At 39.4% G+C, this 23,097-nt stretch overlaps 2 protein-coding genes across 4 annotated transcripts in view; both read left to right on the top strand.

Moving 5' to 3' along the window:
* Positions 1 to 3,990, top strand: part of nek8 (NIMA-related kinase 8) — a 51,008-nt gene extending 47,018 nt beyond the window's left edge. For 2 of the 3 annotated variants that reach the window (XM_062060379.1, XM_062060380.1), the window contains exons 16-18: positions 792 to 950; positions 1,449 to 3,467; positions 3,866 to 3,990. In XM_062060379.1, the coding sequence (XP_061916363.1) occupies positions 792 to 950; positions 1,449 to 1,477 (188 nt within the window). In that variant the 3' untranslated portion in view covers positions 1,478 to 3,467; positions 3,866 to 3,990. The remainder of the gene's footprint in view (positions 1 to 791; positions 951 to 1,448; positions 3,468 to 3,865) is intronic. The other variant, XM_062060381.1, reaches the window with a different exon arrangement.
* A 113-nt stretch (positions 3,991 to 4,103) lies between these two features.
* Positions 4,104 to 23,097, top strand: part of traf4a (tnf receptor-associated factor 4a) — a 65,496-nt gene continuing 46,502 nt past the window's right edge. The window contains exon 1 of the mRNA XM_062060383.1: positions 4,104 to 4,247. Coding sequence (XP_061916367.1) covers positions 4,105 to 4,247 — 143 coding nt within the window. The 5' untranslated portion in view covers position 4,104. The remainder of the gene's footprint in view (positions 4,248 to 23,097) is intronic.

Raw genomic sequence — 23,097 nt, 5'->3', positions numbered from 1 at the left:
CGTACACAGATACAGTGGTGCATGAATTCCAATGGGCAGCACATCTCGCAAAAACGCTGGCAGCACTCATGCTGCACTAGACTATGACACTACCATCCCTATACTTGACTGTAGACAAGACATCATTATCTTGCTGCTCATGTATTGCCAGCGATGTAGTGGCTAGTAAATATATCCTGCTATACAAGCTATAGCCTGACTACTCTAAAATAAATTCAAGCTTCAATTCTACAGTATGATCCCTGTAGAAGTTTTACTGTAATTGTAATGGCTGTACTCATTTAGTAGCCAGTGTGTGTATTTGTGAGCATCTATAAACACAAAAGGTGTCTCAGCACACAGTCCGCCTTTGTTAGGTGGTCTTTGATGGATGCATCTCTTCTTTCAACAGTGCTACTTTCATGGAACAAGGCCTCCGCTTTGTAAAATGTAAAAAAAAAAAAAAAAAAAACTATAAAGGTTTTGTATTTGGGTGAAACTTTGCAACTTAAGTGATTTGTAGCAGATGTGTATGTCCTGTGCTGGAGGGTGAAAATGGTGAAATGTTACATTGTGCCAGTGATTGGCTACCCCGGAGTGAAAGTCAGCAGTGGCCGCCCTGCCTTGTAGCCTTTGCCCATGAAGAGAAGCCTTTGTTGGGGCAGATGGAGCCATTGTGCAGCCCCTGCAGGAGAGAGGGAGACGTCGCCTTCAGATTTGTGTCTGGATCAGCGCATCCTGGAGGGGGAGAAGGGGGTAAGGAAAGAAGTGTGCCGCTGACCGACCTCGTTCCTCTTGTCTCCTGTCCGCAGATGGCGAGGTATACACCTGGGGAAAGGGTGCCCGCGGACGCCTCGGAAGAAAAGAGGAGGACTCGGGCATACCCAAGGCAGTGCAGCTCAACGAGAGCCACCCGTTCACGGTGACATCGGTGGCTTGTTGTCATGGCAACAGCCTGCTGGCGGTGAAACGTAATATTTTGCCCGTTACTCCTTTGTGGTTTAAACCTAGTAGTGAGCCAACAATGATAATGCAGACTTTAACAGTCTTTTAGAACTTAAAATACCTCATCAATGCCCGTATATTCCAGGTACAAATTAATGGAGTTATTTTTAATTTAGGTGCAGTTTTTTTTTTTTTGGCAAAGCATTTGGCAACACAGCAGCCCGTCAGCTTTGAAACTGAAAAGCAGTGAAGGTGAGATTAAATTCCTCCTCCTAGAGTCCACATTAAAAATAGATGCAGATTTAGGGAAGATTACAGTGCATCACAATTTAATAAATAATAGAGAGTAATCCCTCCTGCTGCCGGGCTGCTGTTTAAAAAATATAAATTTCACTGACCTGTGAGAAGAACGCTCGATGGGCCGTCAATGACTCTATGAAAGAGAGATTGCTTGAAAGTAGACAACAGAAGCAAACTAAGTGGTTTGACATCTGTATTCATCAGCTGTTCTTTTCTTGTTTCAGCTTTGCTCGATGAATCTGTCCCGAGATGACCCAAGGGACCCTGATGGTTTCAGTTTGAAGATCCCTTTACTTAGTAAAACCCAATGTCGCTCACACTTTTTAGATTTTTAACAAAACTATTAGGACACCAGGAGTCTGCAGGCTCACATATGTATTTTAAGTGGATTTGATGGCCCTTTTCTACACCAAACTCAGCCAAGCATGCATTTATGGACCGGACTTTGTTCACCAAGATGGAGACACAGAATTGTCCGAAATTGTTAAGCTTTACAGGGAACGAGTGGGTCGAAAACAACTTTGCATTGATTGATCAGGGTTTCTGCCGGTCATTAAAAAGCATTAAAAGTCATTAAATGGACTTTGTGAAAATTAAGGCCTTAAATGGCATTATAAAACATGAAATCCAATGTCCAAAAGCATTAAAAACATTTAAATGAGGTGAAATCACACATGCTATTAGCTAATCACTAGTCGCCAATTAAAGGCAAGCATGAGTTAACGGTGCTAAATTTCTTTGGCTTGACCAACAAAGCTACTTCTGCTGTCGCCACAACGCCACCACCAAAAATAAATGAATAAAAATAAATTCTCAGATTAAATAGTCTTGTTAGCTAACTCAAATCCACTAGAGAGTAATAGTTAATGTAAAACTTTCAACTATTCAAGATTATCATTGTCAAACACTTACAATTGTGTCTACACAGACAGTAGTAAACTGTTGAGTATATACAGTGTAATAACGATTTGCAGTAGGACATGGGCATCAAATTTGTTATAAGTGGCATTAAAAAGCATTAAATTTGATTTGCTAGAACTTGCAGAAACCCTGTTGATAACGTATTGTCTGGCGGGGCACCTTGTGGTCATCTACATCAATGCATTTCTAGTTTATTAGGAGGTGTATTTAGTATTTGCATACATACAGCCTAGGTCATAACCTGAGTGTCGCAACAGGCGTGTTGCTCCAAACAAAGCCGCGAGTTTCTTCACGGCAGGAAATCATCAGTTCGCTGTCATGCAGTGAGGCCATTGTCTTCCCTCACGTGCACGATGAACCACGAAAAGGCCAGCAAACCGGTTTCAGGCCCTCTTAAGCCAGCCGGCGAGTGAATGAGAAGTTACAAACAGGCACACAAGCCCACAAAGAAAGAAGGACAAGAAGGAAAGAAAAGACACTTGAGTGTTTAGCAAGTCATCAGTCAAATGACCCAAACTTGATGGAAGGTTGATCCCGACCACAGTGGTCACATTGTGCTTATTGGATTAGTCCTCCGGTGTACTTGTGAGTCAAACCAGATAACGACCTGCTGTCAAGCGTTAAAGACTTTACGGTGACAAAGGGACTAAGCAAAAATAAGTATCTTAATCATAGTATTACCAATTGATTGCAAAAAAGCGAATTCAGACATCAACTGCTGCAAGAATTAATATCTATGTGGATTTTAGTGTAAAAGAGTAGCTGCTTCATGCATCCAAACAAAGGGAGGACTGTAATGTGATGCTATTGTGCCGTTCAAATGGGAGTATTTTAGCTTTGAGCTTAAACCTAATTATACAAAAAAAAAACAAGTGTCCTTACTTTTTGTAATGTGCCTCATTAGCTGTTATTATTAATACCTTTACATGCCACTGCACTGTGTGTTGTCGTAAGTGAGCACTGTTTATATTCTAATTACGTTGTATGCACCATTTTGTGTTTTTTAATACCTCTCGCCCCATGTGGCTCTATTACCATTGTTTCCTCCAGTGATGATGTAATGGTGATGTAATGCAGTTGCAATACAGCAGGTGAACGCTGATCTGTGTTGTGTGTGTGAGAGAGAAAGGTGCGTGTGTGTGTACTTTTGTATCCCTGTCATATAAAAGGTAAAGCGTATGTTCACCGGTAAGGAAAATAGTATTTGTTATTTTAATGAAAAATACAAAGAAAAGCAGTAATTTTGTCTTTGTTTGTGAGGTCCACCGCTAGAGGGCGCAGCTCACCACTGACAGCATGGCAAGCCTTCTCTATTGGGATATGTAAGTTGCTTTTTCCTACTTAAATCATAAACACCTTCACTGCTAATACTCGTACATGTACACATGGGATAGGGGAGTTGTAATATTTTCATAAAATTCCTTGGAGAATTGTCAGGTTGAGTGCACTTAATTGGCAGTGACTGGAGTTATTATTATTGATATCTATGACAAAGCATTGCATGTATTAAAGAAGCATAAATGAGATGAAAGGGGGGTAAAATGGTGTGAACAAGCTTCTTGACTCCTCCTGCTTTGGAGGAAGAAGAAGAGGAGGAGGAGGAGGCGGGACTGTGGTGCACCTAAACAGACAGAGAGCTTGTATGCTCGCTTCAGTCTTGTCAGCAACGTCCGCACAGTAAAAACACAAATTGCAAACCTCCCATTTGTTTTTACCGTAGGGACGCTCGGGTCTTTTCCTGCACGACCAAGCCGCGAGTGTGTGTAGTTTTTGTATTATTTTTTTTAAGCCCGGAGGAGGAGCGTCACCACCTCGAAGACAAGGCGGACGTGATATGAACCCTTCATCGGCTTGAAGTGTTGCCGCTGCAAAAGGGCGACGAACGGAGGGAAGGCTGCAGGATCTACAAGGACAAAGACACATAGCCGGGGGTAGAGAGAGGACAAGACAGTCGCAGCTATGCCCGGCTTCGACTACAAGTTCCTGGAGAAGCCCAAGAGACGCTTCCAGTGTCCGCTGTGCAGCAAGGCGATGCGGGAGCCGGTCCAAGTGTCGACCTGTGGACACCGCTTCTGTGACACCTGTCTGCAAGAATTCCTAAGGTACACCTCAATTCATTCATGCATCGTTCTCTGTGTTTGTGTGTTGATACCGGAGACTGCAGTTTCGGTTGAGCTTAGGTAAATAAAAGGATGTGAAGGTGTGTCCTGCTCACCTTTCCAACACAACCTTCTAGAACATAAAAAACATGATCCTACATTTAGGCCTCTAAGAGTCTGTTTTTGGAGCTTTGACACTCAAGCTATGGAACAGAAGATGCACCTTTGTGTATTTTTGGGCCAAAAAGACATATTTGTTCCCTTTAAAGCAGTGGCTTTTACCCTGAAAGCTTGTTGACATTTGGCAGTTTGGGTTCTTAGCTGGACCATTTTGGTTCAAATAGTTATATTGGGTTCCAATGATTAGCAATACTTGTGTACATTACCTTATTACGCATGCATGTTCTTGTGTTTGCAATGGTCTGTTTGTGGATACCAACCACAACCTTGCATATCAATATTTAGCCCTGCAGCATAAATTATCATACTTAAGTATACATATATTGTGATTGTGGTATGTCTTACTACTATTCTTCATTTGGGTCTAAAGCAGAACCAAATGTTGACTTTTAAAGCTTTAGGGACATAACTGGTTCCTTTTTTTGGTCCTTAGAACAAGTACATTGGAGTCAATATAGAAGACGTAACGGTGTGTAGATTATAATGACATTTTGCCAAAAAGTTAGTACACTTTCTGAGGGTGATTTTGTATGTATTTTTGCACGTTTTCTTTGGTAGACGTCCTGCATCTATCATAATCTTATGTACACAGCAAACATAGCATCTCTTGACTTGACAAGTTACCTTGCTGTTCGACAATTAGCTCTATAGAATAAAGTGCGTTGAATGAAGGCACATTATTTCCCTTGTCGCCTTCAAATTTGCGGGACACAGCTTTAATGTGTCATCAACTTGCATAATCATGACATGACAATTGTATTAAAATCTCTGTCGTCAGCCAATCTGATATCATTTATTATTATTGTTTAACCCTACTATTTACAAAACGTGCAGTTATACGTTAGGTCTTATCAAAGCAGCTTCCTGCTAGAAAAGGTTGAGTGAATTGACTTGTGAGATGGCACTCTGCTAGATGAATAGTTGCAGCACTACTTTTCCCCTCTGCAGATAGCGCCATCATTTAAGTTACCATAAAATATGAATTATTTACATGTGCGGATATGCGGGGGTAGAAATGCTAAAGGTGAGGATTTACTGTTATGGCTAATTATTTGCGAAGTCCAGTAGGCCTGCAAAAACGTTTTGCTTGATGATGGCCATGTTTTTCAACCAATCTTGCTCAAATCTTACACATATGTGTTTGTCGGTCTCCTACCACATTTAATGAATAGGCAACACCCTCAAGTTAGCTTGGGTGTTATTTAGATCGCGTTGCGTTGTGTGAGACTTACAGGGATTAAACTTTGTGCTTTTTAATAACAGTGCCACCATGTGGTGCATTTGTCAGAAAAATAATAGCGCAGGCAACACATAGGGATGTATGTTTTGACAAACTTTGTGCAGTGGTTTAGGACTTTTAAGTGTTAGTTTACACAAATACATATTTTTCATATTGAGAGTTCAGGCTCCAATTGTTCCACGTTTGTGCCCAAAAGAGTAAAAACACTATCTGTACATCTAAGACTATAGTAGTTTTACTAAAAATGGCTGATCAGCACAATCATACATTGATTGTCTTTTGTTGGAGTCTTACCCGTGACTTCTCATCCTGTCTGTGTTTTTGCCCTGAGGTGACGTCCATGTGGTTTAAAAATATGTGTGTTTGTGTTTGTGTGTGTGTGTGTGTGTGTGTGTGTGTGAGTGTGTGTGTGTGTGTGTGTGTGTGTGTGTGTGTGTGTGTATATGAGGGTGTATGAGGGGGGTGATGCCTTTGAAAAGAGTGCGTTGTGAAGTCGAGGAGGTCAGACTGGGCAACAGAAGGGAAGGGGGTAGTCTTGTTGCCTCCAGTCCAGGATTAGATGTGGAGACTCCTTCCACGGTGTCAGTCTCTAGAGGTACTGACGGACCTTTCACTTGGAGGTCAGACACCTTCCTAATCTACTCAACTTTGATGTCAGCGCGAGTAGAAAGACGTCTTTGTGTAATTTTTGCAGGCATGATACTGTCCTAATATTACAAAGTGCTAACTGACGCCTAAAAGTCGCCACACTTAACCAGTCAGGATGGCTGAAAACATCAATGCCCCAATATATGTATTATTATTTATTGTAATACAGTCAGCAATGTATCAGATTTTTTAAATGTGCAAGCATTTCTAATGTCTTTCTAGGTCAATGCTTCATGAAACAGGAAAACTTTCAGGTGTATTTTATTTTTTAAACGTAATTATCAAAGAGCACACAGCCTTTACGCAATACTAATACACAAGTTAATTTTACGTTAGAAAAGTGTATGTATTCATTTTGTATTACATTTTATGATAGAAAAGGGTGTTTTTATTTTTTTATTTTATTTAATTTTTATATTTCTTTAAAAAAAAGGAAATTCTATGATTAGAAAATATTTTAACCCATTTCTTAACTTATATACTTAATTTTATGGTTAGAAAGTATTTTTTTAGTACTTCCCACCAATTAAAAAAAATAGTTTTTAGTATTTATATTATTTGGTGATTTCCTAAATATTTATATTTAGTGATTTCCTAAATAACTATTTCTTATTGCTGCAATGAAGCATAGAAATCCTGACAACATAGTTATTGTGGAAAGATACTGCAATAGAATGGTGTCTATTTAAAGAGCTTTAAGGATTAATACAAGGCATAATTAGCTATCTTGATACATCTGAACTCTTCCTGCCCTAAAGAGTCATCCACTGTGGATACATTTCATTCAAACCCACTTTCTAAAAATACAATATGACATTTTAATTGCAAAAAGAAAAGTTTTATAGGTCATAGAAAAGTTTAGATTTTTGTTTGTGTGATGCATTTCCTAGCGGGGGCGAAATGAGTTCAGCCAAACTGGTTTGTCGTTGTTTTGAGCCTTCATCTTCGTTCTCACATTCACTGTAACTCTACCCTGCACTTACAGCATGATGACACCCTCAGGGGGGGACGACTCACGTATAACTTCTCAGGAAAGTACGCCTGCTCATAGCTAATGATTTCGTTGGCCAACGTTTTCGGGTCGGATAAGCTCGTAACTACTTGGTCATGACCTGTCTGGAAGCGGGGAAAGCAGAACTTGTGCTCTCTGCTCTCCCACAGACAAGTTAGCCAACCTGCGAATGTTTGGAGTTGAGTGAGTGCGTGGTTCTACTGGGTCAGGGTGTCAGCAGTACAGGTGTCGATAGGATTTACCAGCAGTGTAGCAGCCCGTCATGCTTGGACCTCCCCGTGTGGAGCTAAGAAATTAGGCTACCAGGCTGGAAGACATCTTAAAAAGTCTACCACAATAGCATATTAGAAGTGTGCCTGGCTTTGATGCTGCCATTTAGAAAGTTTAAAGGTGCTTTTAGGAAACTGTTACACTTGCACTTACATAATAGATGTCATTAACGAGTAGTACAGGAGCACGCAAACATAAGCAACACTAGTATGTGAGCTACAGTGCTAATATTACACACATTTAAACGGCAACATCATGTTCGGTTTGCCTATTTGCTTAAGAAAAACAAAATGATCAAACTTACAGCTCTTTACGTTTAAGATGTGTAGCAAAGCTTTCCTGTATGACAGTGTTTCTTAGCCATAGAGCCACCATTGTTGAGCCGCCAAAAAGTCTCTGTTTCTCAACTGTGGTCGGCAGCAATACTCAGTTGTATTACACTTTTCCACCACTTGTGGCAGTAATAACAATATCAAACAAACGAGAGAAGTCAGCTAGATTCATAGAGAAGTTTTTTAACCCTTAGATGCACGATTGACTGGACCCTACACTCTTCCACAAGTGGGTCAAAAATGACCCATGTTAGAATCAACATGTTTTCATGCCATTTGTTGTCATTTTGGTGAAGAATAATCACTTGTATAATATTTTGTAATATATTTAGGACCACACAAGAATGATTCATGTTTGAAATATCTTTATTCTTCACTTTTCTTCTTCACAATTTAAAAAAAAATTACCCAGAACAGCAATAGAAAAAATTTGAACATCCATTGTCTGACTGATGCGGAGAAGCTGTATTTTCATTTGCACTTACATTTTATGGACAGTTTATTTAGGAAACATACCCGGGCGCGGCTATGCTGCTGCCCACTGCTCCCCTCACCTCCCAGGGGGTGATCAAGGGGATGGGTCAAATGCAGAGGACAAATTTCACCACACCTAGTGTGTGTGGGACAATCATTGGTACTTTAACTTTAACTATAACATTGTAATTCATTATTAATATAGTTAGACTTTATTTACAGTAGAAATACATAATAGTATGTGAATTTACTTTTCATCAGTTTTTATGAGTCCTTTCTTTTGCAGCATCTTTGATTAGTATTCATTTAAGTAATCAGTCTAACCTAAGCCTTAATTGTAATCTTTGTGATTAACACATGGTTTCATATCATTTGACAAGGTTTATTCTGTTTAGATATAATTAGTGACTACGATTAAAATGCAGAGTAATATCACTAATACAGTGTTAGTATTTAAGTGAGGCCCTATGTAGTGGAAAGGTTGTGCTCCGTGGTCAAAACGTTTAAGAACCCTTTATCTATGATGTGGTGGCCATACACATGGAATACTGGGACAGCTAAACACAAAGGTTGGTAGAGTAGTAGTAGTAGGAGGAATTTGTACTCAAGTAAGAGTACTGTTACTTTAGAGTAATGTGACTCAAGTAAAAATAAAGTAGTCATCCAAATAATTACTTGAGTAAGTATTCAGTGAAAAAAATACTCAAGTACTGAATAACTGGTAAATAATTTCTTATTTATTTAGTTGCTATTTTTAATGGTACTTGCACTACAATTGTAGTTGGTGTGTTTGTGCAATAGACTAAAAGAGAGCAAAAGACTACAGCGTGTACTATAAAAGATTCACATTTTAAGGTCACTTATGACGTTACAACAAGGCTAATGTTAGCATATGCGCAGAAAAAACGTAAAAGCATCTACAACATACCGCAACATGTTTGTAAGTGGATTTCTTGTAGGCTGAAATGTCAACATTTCTACTGACACTGATGACAGCGCATGATATAGAGGTTCTTTTTCCCAGTTTGTACTGACACTGATGACAGCGCATGATATAGAGGTTCTTTTTCCCAGTTTGTAAGGAAAACATTGAAAAGTTGTGCAGCCTCGTCTGATGTAATGTCACTTTTGACAGTGTTTAATTTGAGTGCGGTCATGTGACTGCCAGACTCCGTTTAATTGGTCAAACGTCACTTGCGCTTATGCAGGATTGGTGAAACAAAGTCATCCATCCATCCTTTTTCTACCGCTTGTCCCTTTCTGGGTCGCGGGCGGTGCATGTGACACTAAATTGGCCCTAATGTGTGAACGTGAGTGTGAATGTTGTCTATCTGTGTTGTCCCTGCGATGAGGTGGCGACTTGTCCAGGGTGTACTCTACTGCCCGAATGCAGCTGAGATAGGCTCCAGCACCCCCCGCGACGCCGTAAGGGAGAAGCGGAATGGATGGATGGAAGTCATGTGACAGTGCCCACTAAAAGAAGTCTCTCTAACAAGCCAAAATAGTGCGTCTTTTCAAGCAGTAATCAATAGATTAGAACCATAAACACAATTATGACATAAATAAAGGCAGCGATCGGAATGAAACAAATATAAAGGACTAAAAGTAGGGTATTTTTCTTCATAAAAACACTCAAGGAAAAGTAAAGTATGTTGCATTAAAACTACTCTGAGAAGTTACTTCAGTAAATGTAACGAAGTAGACTTAGAGCGTTACTACCCACTTCCGGCTAATAGTGGGTCAAAGGCCATGTCATGTCCATGAGAAAGGAGTTGTTTGCATCTCGATGTTAAAAACTTCTAAGCGACCATTTAAGTGCCTTGTTTTTCAAAAGTGGTACCAACAAGTGAGGAAGATGTTGAAGATGTTGTCTTTTCCTTAGACTTGATTTGGGACACGTATTACTGCTTACCTTTTTAAATGAACTCCAGAAACATCTACGGGCTGCATTAGACTTTTTAGACTTGCATTACTACAGTGTACTGTTACTAGTACCTGGTCAGTTGTGGTGTAGAACAAATACTATTTATCATTGGCAGCAATAATAAACATACAGTGTGTGTTAAAGCGCCACAAGACTGAGGACAGCTGAGCTTAATTGGAAGATCTCTTTTAAAAGGCGGAATCAAGCTTATTGATACCGACAGACGCCAAGTTAGCTTCCTGCCTTGCTGCTATTATTGCACAAGTGCCTTACCGCTAGCAATCGTGGCATCCAGTCCAGGCTTGCCAGTCAAGTCTGCCCGCTTTCTTAATGCCGCTGCTGAATGGCATTACTGCTGCGTTAATCACCCTTCCATGAGAAGGAGTTGTCACAGAATTAAAGCATTGAATTGTCAGCCTCCATGAGTCATTTATAATCCTGTATGCTCCCTTCAAAGCGTGTCAAAATAAAGGCAAAATTGCCTGCAGAAGGGCTGGAAGACACGCGTGAACTGCTCCCTCGAGAACACATCTCAATGCTGAGAGGAGCTGGTGTGTGAGTCTACTTGCACTTTGGCATGTGATGCTAACGGGCTGCCTTTCCGCTCGAGGGGCAATGAGTATATACACCCCGGTCCTGGAGGCCGCCCCTGCTCGGATCAAGAGTCACGGGGTGCAATGCAAGTCGCCGCAATTAAATAGGAGTCACATGCTGGGACAAAAGAGTGCATGGCGACCTTTGTTTCAGCCTCAATAAGAAGCTGGTCTCTTCAGTGAAGGAGCTTGAGCACCTAACGGTATGTCGCGCAATCTTCCGTCACCGTGCGAGGGCTGAATCGGGGCCACACATGCCAGCCGCGTCGCGGTTCATCAGTCTGGTGTGGGCTGAGCCGCAGTGATGCCACGCAATGTGACAGCCTTGTCTCTGTGTGGCTAATGCAGCGCCTTGCCCGAGCCCTGACGAGGGTGTAATTGCTTCGTTCGGCTCGGGAGCGTCTACCCGCGGGCCTCCAGAGTAGTCGCTGACAAATTGCTGACTTAGTCACAACTCCAAAAGTGTGTTAATGTGAGCCAGAATTATACTGTGAACAACCAGCTTTGTGTTTTTCATTTTTGCAACTGCTTTGTGTTGTACAATAATCTAGTACTCCTTTTACCGCAATACCGTCCTATAACAAAATACAAGCACTGCTAAGACAATCACTGCTAGGCCTCCTTTTACCACCAGTTCTGTTTACGTAGTCTTACTGTTACTTACCCTGATACATCTCTAAGGAGCGCAAGTTGTTCCCGATGGCTTCATTAAAGGCTATAAATGACTTATTTATGCTTCATGAATTGCTTATAATCTGTGGCAAGAAGAAAAGCTTTTAATTGCCAGGCTGTGCGAAAATCCCAGAGGTTCTTGTTTATTGTCTCTCCTTTGGTAATAATCCCTGCTAAATAAATAAATAGGCCTTAATGGGTCTACACTTTAATGTGTTTGTATTGTATGTTTGTTCCATGTGCAGGATTCTTGGCCTATGTTGGAGTTTTAGCAGAACACTGAGCACTTTTTCAGTATCTTTAGTACTGAAGACAACACTTTTTTTCTTGGCAAGCCGCGTCAATTCAAAGAAGAAGCCTGTTGTCTTAAATTGGTTTTATAATGATTTATTTTCTACTTTTTAAAACTCTTCCTTGTGGTCGACAGAACATCTAATGGTGGTTCTTTGGTGAAAATGTTGTATAGATTATGTTTTACAGACCATCAGTCAGCTTTTTGCCCGTCTCTTCAAGGTGCGCCGTTTTGTGGGCGGTCTTATCTACGTCGCTCCACTTCGACTGCCTCTTTGTTGTAGTTTTAGCGCGTCCATAAGGAGTCTACTGACAGATACAAGTTTGAAATATACGCTACTTTGTATTAGAATTGGCAAAAAAAGAAAGAGCTTATTGACTACAGAGTTGGACTAAAACTCGTGCAAAGCTCTCAGAGTAAATTTCTACCATATATGGAGATATCCGCTGACGTCACAATTAGGCAAATTGACACAAATTGGACAAATTCCAAATAACTCGTTTGGAGGAAGAAGGCAAGATTGTTTATAGATATCTCCACATCCTTTTATGATTGATTTCAAATTTTCGGGACTTATGCAGATCCAAAATATACAAAAACAGGTACCAATGTAACGGAGGCCAGCCTGTGTGGCTTGGCCATGTGTACGTTGGTAAAACCTCACTCCCTGACAACCTCAAGAGCAGGGCTGGTTATCGGGTTGATAGTCTGGGCTTTCAGATCGATAGTTAACAAGCTCAACTCTCACGTCGGCGACCCAGGTTTGAGTCTCTGGCGGATCAGAAAAAGCAGGGACTCAAACAGGCGGGTTACAGTGGTGTCGTGACCCGGATGAGAGTGAAGTTTAGGGAGGAGAGTGTAACGGAGTGTGGCTGGGCCATGTGAACGTTGGTAAACCTCACTCCCCGACAACTTCAAGAGCAGTAAATCCCATATAAGAAAATGAGCCAGTGTTTCCATATACTGTATGTATTTATTTGTGTCAGCCTGCCACAAATGTGAATGTAATACTTCTGTCCCTCCCCCGCTCATAATAATGAAAGTGTGGCAGTATGCGTCGTAACTTGCACCGTACGCTTCATACACTCTTAATTCACACCTGGTTCGCCAAAAAAAGACGCGGCAGAAGAGATCCGTGTTGCCACTTTATCCATGCACGCATTAAAAGTGAAACAAGAGAAGGAAGTGACGTAATGGACATGTCTGTCATCATGGATATATTCGATAAACAAATACAAGTGGTAATGGAAGGTGAAGTGTTTGCTGCTCAAGTGAGAGCGAAGATACACCATACTGAAATAATTTTAAAAACAATATTGTTTATGTGCCTGAAGGCTACACGCCATTGTTGTTCTTTTTACAATGTAAAATAGAACATTATTGTTATTTTTGAGCATATTTATTAGGCCAATATTGTTTGTTATGATAAACTGTGAGGGTATTGGCCACTGCTGTTTTTTTTTTTAATGTATATTTATCTCTTATAAATAATATGATAAATGGGTTATACTTGTATAGCGCTTTTTCTACCTTCAAGGTACTCAAAGCGCTTTGACAGTATTTCCACATTTACCCATTCACACACACATTCACACACTGATGGCGGGAGCTGCCATGCAAGGCGCTAACCAGCAGCCATCAGAGGCAAAGGGTGAAGTGTCTTGCCCAAGGACACAACGGACGTGACTAGGAAGGTAGAAGGTGGGAATTGAACCCCAGTAACCAGCAACACTCCGATTGCTGGCACAGCCACTCTACCAACTTCGCCACGCCTCTTGGCAGCTTTTACTAAAATTGTAATACCCTGCAAAAAGATGTTGAAGCACATTGATATTAAATACTTCGCAGTTGGAAAATAGTACTAAATTTAAGTACTTGGGTCCAGTTTTAAAAATGTTCTATTGTGGTATCAAAAGTCCTGGAAATTCCCAGGTGTCTGTATCGACTACTGACATTTTGGTATGGTGACAACCCTCGTTAGCACCTTGATGATAAAGAGCCTTCAGACTCTGCTTGGACTATTTTACAAGTCAAGTCTTTCCTTGCCCACCTAAATAGTCAAGTCTTTTCTTGCCCACCTAAATAGTCAACTCTTTTCTTGCCCACCTAAATGGAACTGTGTCTCAGTTGTGGGTACAGCTGGGGTCTTTGAGCCTCACTGGGTCTCTGTATCCGAGCGAAACGGCTGCCACGGAAGACCGGCGAATGAATGACTGTGTTTTTCACAAACTCCGCGCTCGTTCCGGCGGCCGCAGTGCGGCCATTCAAAGTCGTCCAACCGCAGGTGTCCTAGAGGCTGCACTGGGTTCGGATCCGGAGAGTTCTAAGGAGGGTTAGACGGTGCAGTTCCCCCATCTGTGAGCGGCATAGAGGAGATGTGTGTCGATGATGAGTGAAAGCCCTCAGGCCACCGCTCTGCGCTCTGAGGGCTGTGAACGCCTCACACACAGGCGTCCACTTAAAAGACTGCATTTGAACACATCAATACATTGGAGGAGCGGGACAAAGGGTTTGTTCGCTTGCCTGGAATTGTGTCACTGTGGTACGCAAGGGTAAGGTTTAAGTTTAACACGTTTTGAGTCTATTACTTCCTGAATAATAAACGGAACATGATACATTCTGGAGCGTTTTCAAATATTGGACTTGATGTTTATTTCCCTGCCTCGTCTGTGACTCAGTATGCAAATTGACCATGAGTGTTCATTTGTTTTACTTGCTTCTTGTGACATTACACAACAGTTTATCACAGTGGCATACGTTTGATGATGGTGATGAAGAAAATAAGTGCTCCAAGCAAAGAGTCTGAGAATGTAATCCAACCCAATGCAGGAAATGCCCCTAAATCTCAGTGTTTGACGGCCATAATGAAATGGACACCCAGTGTTCCAATGGAGCTAATTACAATGTTAAACAGCCACAACTTTTCCCACTGAGTCAGTCCATCAAAGTCACAGGGAACTGTTTCTCATGACAAATTACTCTACCTTTTAGTTTACGACTTTTGTTTATTATGACAGTAAGTAGACGTTTTCCAAATACACTTTAGACTAAAAGCAAACAAGCACAAGAAAGCCAAACTTCCTTTCAACCAACCATCCAGTCTATCACTGAGCACGTTTCCATGCATTAAATTAGTCTTGATTTCTCAAAATAGTTTTTTTGTATTTTCATGTGAGGTCCCAGTGTCCATGCACTCTCTCTAATGCGACTATGCCTGTACACTGGCGGGCGCTTATTTCCCTTTAGCTCGGTTAAATGTATTACGTGTGACTGATGACGTCACATCAAAACAAGGCTCATTACAAGTCAAACAGCTGTGTTCTTGTTGTATCTTGATGTCCGCTGTAATATTGGCACAGATTACAAATGTTACATTTCTATTGTACGTGTTCATGTTAAATAGCAGACCTTAGATCTTACAGCTTAGTTTGCGCTACCAACGTGACACTACAACCAAGAGGATCTCGGAATTGCTGGATTAGTGTGGGTCCAAAGCAAAGACTGGTGGGAGAGAGTTGTTTTGATGGACTTTTCGGATGGAGAATGGAAAGAAAACTTTGAAATGTCTCGAAGTTCAATAAATAAGCTCTGTGGATTGATGGAAGGAGTTTTAAGTCCAAAGGAAAAGACCGCTCGTCCCCCAATACTTGCTAATATTCTGGACTATCTTGCCAGTTGTGCGGAATACAGAGTTATTGCTAACCAGTTAGAGTACACAAATGCAGCGTAAAGAAGTTTGTGTACGCTTTATTCTTTGCTTTTAATATATCTGCCTCTCTTCCTTTTCACTGGTATTTGTTCGGGAGTCCGAATGAAGCTGTCATTCTCCACTTTCTTGGCTACCTTTTTAAAATAAATCTTAGTTTCTTTTTTTCTCCCATCACTTCAACTGTTCCGTTCTTTTAGTTTGTGAAGCAAATAAACATTCTCCTCTTTATTCCAGTCGTTGCCTATTTTTTTTTAGCGGGATCCACTTCCGGGTTGACACTGGCGCATGTGCAACACAAAGGGTCCACTGCGGCAACACACCCCCTCGAGAGATCTGGTTTTCAATCGCATAATCCAGGTGTGTTAGTCCGACTTTTCAAAAGCCAAACACGATCGGATTAGGGTGTTTCCATAGGTTGTAGGATGCTTATTTAGAGCCGAACTATTGGAGGAATCATACTGAGTGCATGGAGTCGTAGTCACTGGGTCTCTTGGGAGAAGCCGAGGCCCTTGAAAGGAGTGCAGACGTGACGATGATCGCAAAGTGAAAGTGTCCTGACCAGTTCTCACAGCTGCGTGTAGGCCAACATGTCAGCAGCAATGAATGTTTCCGACCTTTAAAGGCATTTCAACTATTTTGGTTTTAGGGATCTTCTCATGCGCAACCAAACTTGACTGCAAAACAGCCTGTGAGAGTTTAGTCAAGTGCAAGAACTCCCAAACGCTTTGACCTTTTCATTAGTGAGTGGTTCAAGATGACCCTCCAGCATCTTGTTGACGTCCACCCTGGACCGTCAATCAGGCGCTGACCACACACCGTGTTTTTTTATTTATTACTACCTACATGATTGAGAGGCACTTCAGGCTTGTGGTTTACACAAAGTCTGTGACTCACCTTCCACACCTGAGTCACAACAAGTCTAATGGCTGCAGTTAGCGCCCACGCTGCACTCCGCCTCCTAAATTTTGCGTAATCTGGCACAGTATTTCGACACACTCACTCTCCACAGCATGAGGCAAGCTCACCTGTAAATTCTGTTCTGGACTGACAAGTCAACCACAGTAATTACCTTCTTAATTAATGACATATATGATATTAATAGCATTCATTCTACCTGTTTGCTTTTAATTACTCCGAGGGGTTTTTACAAAACTGTAAGTTACATTTATTGTGCCCCCTAAAGGTTACCTGAGAAGACATGCTCACACACATGTAGTACAGATATCCATAACGTTTTATAATGATTAAATAAATGGGGACAATGTTGCTTGTGACAATGCAAAGTTGGTTTGCTTGTTTGGTGGCCATGTTTTTCAACCAAACTAGCTCAAGATATTCACACACGTGCCATAAGTTATTCCGACTTATGGGGCCAAACGAACAAACAAACAAAAACATTAAGAAACACCATGAAAATACAATACAATGTAAACTCTAAGGGTGTCCCGATGCGATATTGTGATATTGTATTAGCTGATACTAATATTGATTAGATATGATACTCACGCGAATCATACATACTTGTGTTATTTTTTACTGAGGAATGTTAGAAAAAGTTTGATCAAGTGAAATTAATCAGATAAAAATGGTAGGTATGAAAAACACTAATTATTAACCATCCAGAATGGACTTATGCTGTCTTTAAGGTATATTGGAGTGGTCATTGTTTTTGGGGCGTCACCCAGTGACCACAGTATTTCATTACGTTAAGCTCATGACGCAGTAAGTTGAATGATGCGGACACGTTTGTTACTGGATACTTTCTACTTTGTATCTGTAAGTAATATGCAACTATAATTATTTGATATATTTTTTTTAAATTGACAAATGTGCTCTCTTATACCGCATTATTGTTCAATTATTACACATGTTTAGCTTGTGCGCTATTGTGTGCTTAGCTGTTGTGTAGCTGCTAGCTCCTAGTAGCCTATAGCCCACAATGTTTACCCTTTTGTAAATGACTTGACTAAAATACAAGAAAATACCATCTTGTGTGCTTATTGAAGGAGATTTAGATATTATTTGGCTGTCCAGCTTTGCACAAGTGAACACGCTGCAGGACTGCTTGTATCGCAGCTTATATCAAACATTTTAGATGCGAGCTGATATCATCCAATATTTGTACTTTTACTGATATCACACCAATATTAATATTAGATCAGGATGCCCCTAATACAAATATCTTTAAAAAGTTTTAAGGATTAGATAAATAGTGAATTACTTATTGGCTTATATAGACCAGGTGTGGCCTGGGGGCCATTTGCGGCCTGCAGCTAATTTTTTAACATTCTGCGGCGCCATCTAAAAACAGTATTACAGTAAAAAACATAAAAAGTGGGATAAAAGAGCATACGGGTGAAATGTAACGAGAAAAAGTGGCAATGTTGCCTCTAATAACACAAAGCTGCTGCCATGCAGGCTGTTTTATTCTTTAAAACGGTCATTTACCAAAAAATGATAACGCATCAAAATCATTGTTGTTATACATTATTGACCTATTGGAGGCTCCTATTACTTCACATCAAATATTCCACTTTGAAATATTTTTTGGGGGGGAAATTTTTGAAATATTTTTTGGGGAAAATATTGCATATTTTATGTGTTTGCCATAAAGCGTTTTCTGTGACAACAACACAAAAAATATTACCCATAAAATTATAATACAATATAATATAGATCTGAAGTTGATCCAGAGAATTAAGTCTTGAATGTTAAAAAAAATAAAATATGACCTTTTTTAACACTTTTATGAGTGGGGCCCTTGTGGATCGCTGGGAATTTTAGTGGGATTGTTTTTAATAAACTAGCATTGTTCAAAAATTAATAATGAACCAAAATTAATGTTATGAATTATTGACCTATTGAGTCTCCAATTACATTGTTTGGGGGGACAATATGGCATATTTTGTGTTTTTGTCATAAAAAATGGGGTTTTCTTTGACAAAAAGGGCATAAATCATTAAATTAAAAAAATGTTTAACATTATATCGACAGACAGATCTAGAGATTTAAGCGTTGAACTTTTTTTTATTTTTTATAACTGAGACCCTGGTGAGAGCCTTAGAGGTTAAAAACATATATTTAAGATATTGGTTTTGAAAAGGAAAAATATTAAAATGGCCCCCGCATGCTTTGATTTTTAAGTGTGTGGCCCTCAGTGGAAAAAGTTTAGACACCCCTGTTATGCACTATAGTTATATAGACTATAGTTACATAGACTTCTAGTAGTTGACAATGCAAAAATGTTTGTCATGATTTTCAACCAAACCTGCTCAAAATGTACATGTGCCATTCCGACCCCTCGAGTTGTGAACCTTTAAGATCAATGTGCCCGAATTCAGCTGAGATAGGCTCCAGCACCCCCCCGCGACCCTGTAAGGGACAAGCGGTAGAAAATGGATAGATGGATGACTTATGAATTCAAAGAAACAACAAAAAATCATCGGGGCACGCGATGAATATATAATATAATGTGAACTCTTCCTAAATCAAAGATAGTAGACGTATGTAATCCAGTTCTAGACATGCCTGAACTTGTCCTCTATCAGGGGCTCTTTAGGAGCGATCTCCAATGCTTTCTGCGCTCGGAAAACATTCCAGCAATGCACTGGAGCACCTTGCCGTGCACACCCTGAGCGTGCCGGGGCCGAGGCGAGCGCAACCCCGATGCTGGACCGCGGCCAGTTGGCCCCCCCACCCAACCAGTACCTACATGAGGCCGCTGTGCCTGCAATGTGGAATAGTTGGCGATAAAGGTGTGTTTAGCACGACGCCCACACACTGGCACCCTAAACCCAGCAGTGTACTCCTCCAATAACACACGGAGCCCGCAGCAGACTGTGGTTCTAATGAAGCCCCTCCCCTCACACATTCTGTCTGTGTGTCTTGTGCACAGGTCATTGATCAGTCCAGCTGCGGTGTACACATGCGTCAAGTCCCACAGAAATCATTACACATGGGTGCACTCGTCTGTCGTCTGTGCATAACCCCCATACCCACATTTTAATTGCAGATATCATCAGTATACTCCATGTTTTACTCTTACATTCAACTGCATTTTTGGTGGAGAAGCACCATTTGATGCATTTTTATCATTCACACATTATTTCTACGGCTTGTTTATTTAAAAGTATTTCTTATTTTTTTACCTAAGTTAGTATTTGTATCTTTAATTTTTTGGACTCATTTTGCTGAATTAATTTTAACCAACATTTTGCACTGGTCTTTTAATGCAACCTTGCACGTAACAAACAAACTAAAAAAATTCCACGCGTTGATGACTCATGGTGCGTTCCATTTACCTTGGAAGTTAGAAGTGTAAGCGATGAGTGTTCCAGATATCAAGATGGCCCTTTTGAATATAAACAACTTCTGGACAAATATGCTCACCTTCTGGATGAAAATGAAACACAAAGACGGCATTGTTAGCGATGTAGAAGGCAATATGGGTCCAATATGGCTGCTTTTGTGCGACTAAAACTAGTCAGAGGTGCTAATAAGGGATTTTACAGAAACTTCTATCATTGTTTACATTCAGAGCAGCCAGCGGGGGGTGCTGGGGGCTCTCCCACTTTCTGAGTAAGAAATCGGACATCGGGAGGCGTTCCAGTTGGAACTTTCAACTAAGAACTGGGAAATGATTCCTTGCCAGTACAAATGGAACGCATCATTAGTCTCTGTGTTTTTTTTTATTGGGAGGAATAAGCCACTTTGAGGAAAAGAAAGCACTTTGATAAAGAAGGTGGGAAACACTATTGAATTCAAAAGAGATCTCGTAGCTAAGTATAAATGTGGTTCTCTCCTCCGCTTATCGCTGTCTTCGCCAATAAGAGTCTACATTAAAAGTAAAGGTGATGTTAAATGTTCATTTATCATTTATATTATTTCTATGGCTATCAAAATGAACTCATGTGATTAATCACGAAAAAAATGTTGCGTTAATCATGAACACACTTGGATTAACCATGCAATTTATTTTGACCGTACAAGCTTTTTTACCTTGGTCGCTATACTGTCAGTGATCAGATCAATGCATGCATCAGTACAAAAAGTAGTGAGGAGACTCCAACTGGTGTGCTCGCTGGCAGATTTCACTCCAAAATACATCCTTTAGGAACTTCAGATAAAACTGTTAGCAAGTTTTGTGCAAAAAAAGGACATGCATTCAAGTAAAACGTTTAAAAACGTGCCTGGATGACATTCTGACAATAAAATTGCTTTCGTATACCAATATCTGTTTTTTTTCCTAAGCAAATTTAAACTATGCCAGCGAATAATTACCTGGGATTAATCATGATTAATCCAAATTTCAAAACATGATTAATCTGATTTAAACAAAAAAAAAATCATGTGACACCTTAATTATCTAACACGGTTTTGTACGTGAAAACTATATTTTAAAAAAAGTGTTTTTTTGTCATATTTTTAGGGTATCTGTAACAGATTAATTAGATTTACATTTTTACTTTGGTTTGATTCGGTTTTCATCCGACGTTTTGGAATAAATTCTGAAAGAAAACTGAGATACCACTTTATTAGCGACCCCATAGGGCAGGGGTCACCAACCTTTTTGAAAGCAAGAGCTACTTCTTGGGTAGTGATTAATGCGAAGGGCTACCAGTTTGATACACACTTCAATAAATTGCCAGAAATAGCCAATTTGCTCAATTTACCTTTAACTTTATTTTATTATTAATAATGAATGATATTTACACTTAATTGAACGGTTTAAAAGAAGAGAAAATACGAAAAAAATGACAATTAAATTTTGAAACATAGTTTATCTTCAATTTCGACTCTTTAAAATTCAAAATTCAACCGAAAAAAAGAAGAGAAAAACTAGCTAATTCGAATCTTTTTGAAAAATTAAAAAAAATTATTTATGGAATAATTTTTCCTGATTAAGATTAATTTTAGAATTTTGATGACATGTTTTAAATAGGTTAAAATCCAATCTACACTTAGTTAGAATGTATAACAAATTGGACCAAGTTACATTTCTAACAAAGACAAATCATTATTTCTTCAAGATTTTCCAGAACAAAAATTTTAAAAGAAATTCAAAAGACTTTGAAATAAGATTTAAATTTGGATTGTACAGATTTTCTAGATTTGCCAGAATCATTTTTTTGAATTTTAATCATAATAAGTTTGAAGAAATATTTCACAAATATTCTTCGTCGAAAAAACTGAAGCTAAAATGAATAATTAAATTAAAATTAATGTATTATTCTTTACAATAAAAAAAATAAATTTACTTGAACATTGATTTAAATTGTCAGGAAAGAAGAGGAAGGAATTTAAAAGGTAAAAAGGTATATGTGTTTAAAAATCCTAAAATCATTTTTAAGGTAGTATTTTTTCTCTAAAATTGTCTTTCTGAAAGTTATAAGAAGCAAAGTAAAAAAAAAAAATGAATGTATTTAAACAAGTGAAGACCAAGTCTTTAAAATATTTTCTTGGATTTTCAAATTGTATTTGAGTTTTGTCCCTCTTAGAATTAAAAATGTCGAGCAAAGCGAGACCAGCTTGCTAGTAAATAAATACAATTTCAAAAATAGAGGCAGCTCACTGGTAAGTGCTGCTATTTGAGCTATTTTTAAAAGAGGCCAGCGGGCTACTCATCTGGTCCTTACGGGCTACCTGGTGCCCGCGGGCACCGCGTTGGTGACCCCTGCCATAGGGCATAACAGAATTCACCTTTCCCATGTAGCGTTATAACTAGGGATGTCCGATAATGGCTTTTTGCCGATATCCGATATTCCGATATTGTCCAACTCTTTAATTACCGATACCAATATCAACCGATACCGATGTATACAGTCGTGGAATTAACACATTATTATGCCTAATTTGGACAACCGGGTATGGTGAAAATAAGGTCCTTTTTTGAATAATGTATTAAATAAAATAAGATAAATAAATTAAAAACATTTTCTTGAATAAAAAAGAAAGTAAAACAATATAAAAACAGTTACATAGAAACTAGTAATTAATGAAAATTAGTAAAATTAACTGTTAAAGGTTAGTACTATTAGTGGACCAGCAGCACGCACAATCATGTGTGCTTACGGACTGTATCCCTTGCAGACTGTTTTGATATATATTGATATATAATGTAGGAACCAGAATATTAATAACAGAAAGAAACAACCCTTTTGTGTGAATGAGTGTAAATGGGGGAGGGTTTTTTTTTGGGGTTGGTGCACTAATTGTAAGTGTAACTTGTGTTTTTTATGTTGATTTAATTAAAAAAGAATTTAAAAAAAAACGAGATACCGATAATAAAAAAAACGATACCGATAATTCCCAATATTACATTTTAAAGCATTTATCGGCCGATAATATCTCTAGTTATAACCTTCCAAAATGTTGTATGCGTGTAAAAGTAAATTCCAATTTAAAAACGCAAATCTCACTTTTTTCCCCTCCCTCACACAAGTAGGAAAAAACATTTAAAAAAATTAAAATCTACGACTACAATGTTTGATTTGATTCTTCCCGTCTC

Source organism: Entelurus aequoreus, linkage group LG10, assembly GCF_033978785.1.
Source record: "Entelurus aequoreus isolate RoL-2023_Sb linkage group LG10, RoL_Eaeq_v1.1, whole genome shotgun sequence".
NCBI classification, from domain to species: domain Eukaryota; kingdom Metazoa; phylum Chordata; class Actinopteri; order Syngnathiformes; family Syngnathidae; genus Entelurus; species Entelurus aequoreus.
This window is presented reverse-complemented; position numbering and strand designations above follow the sequence as displayed.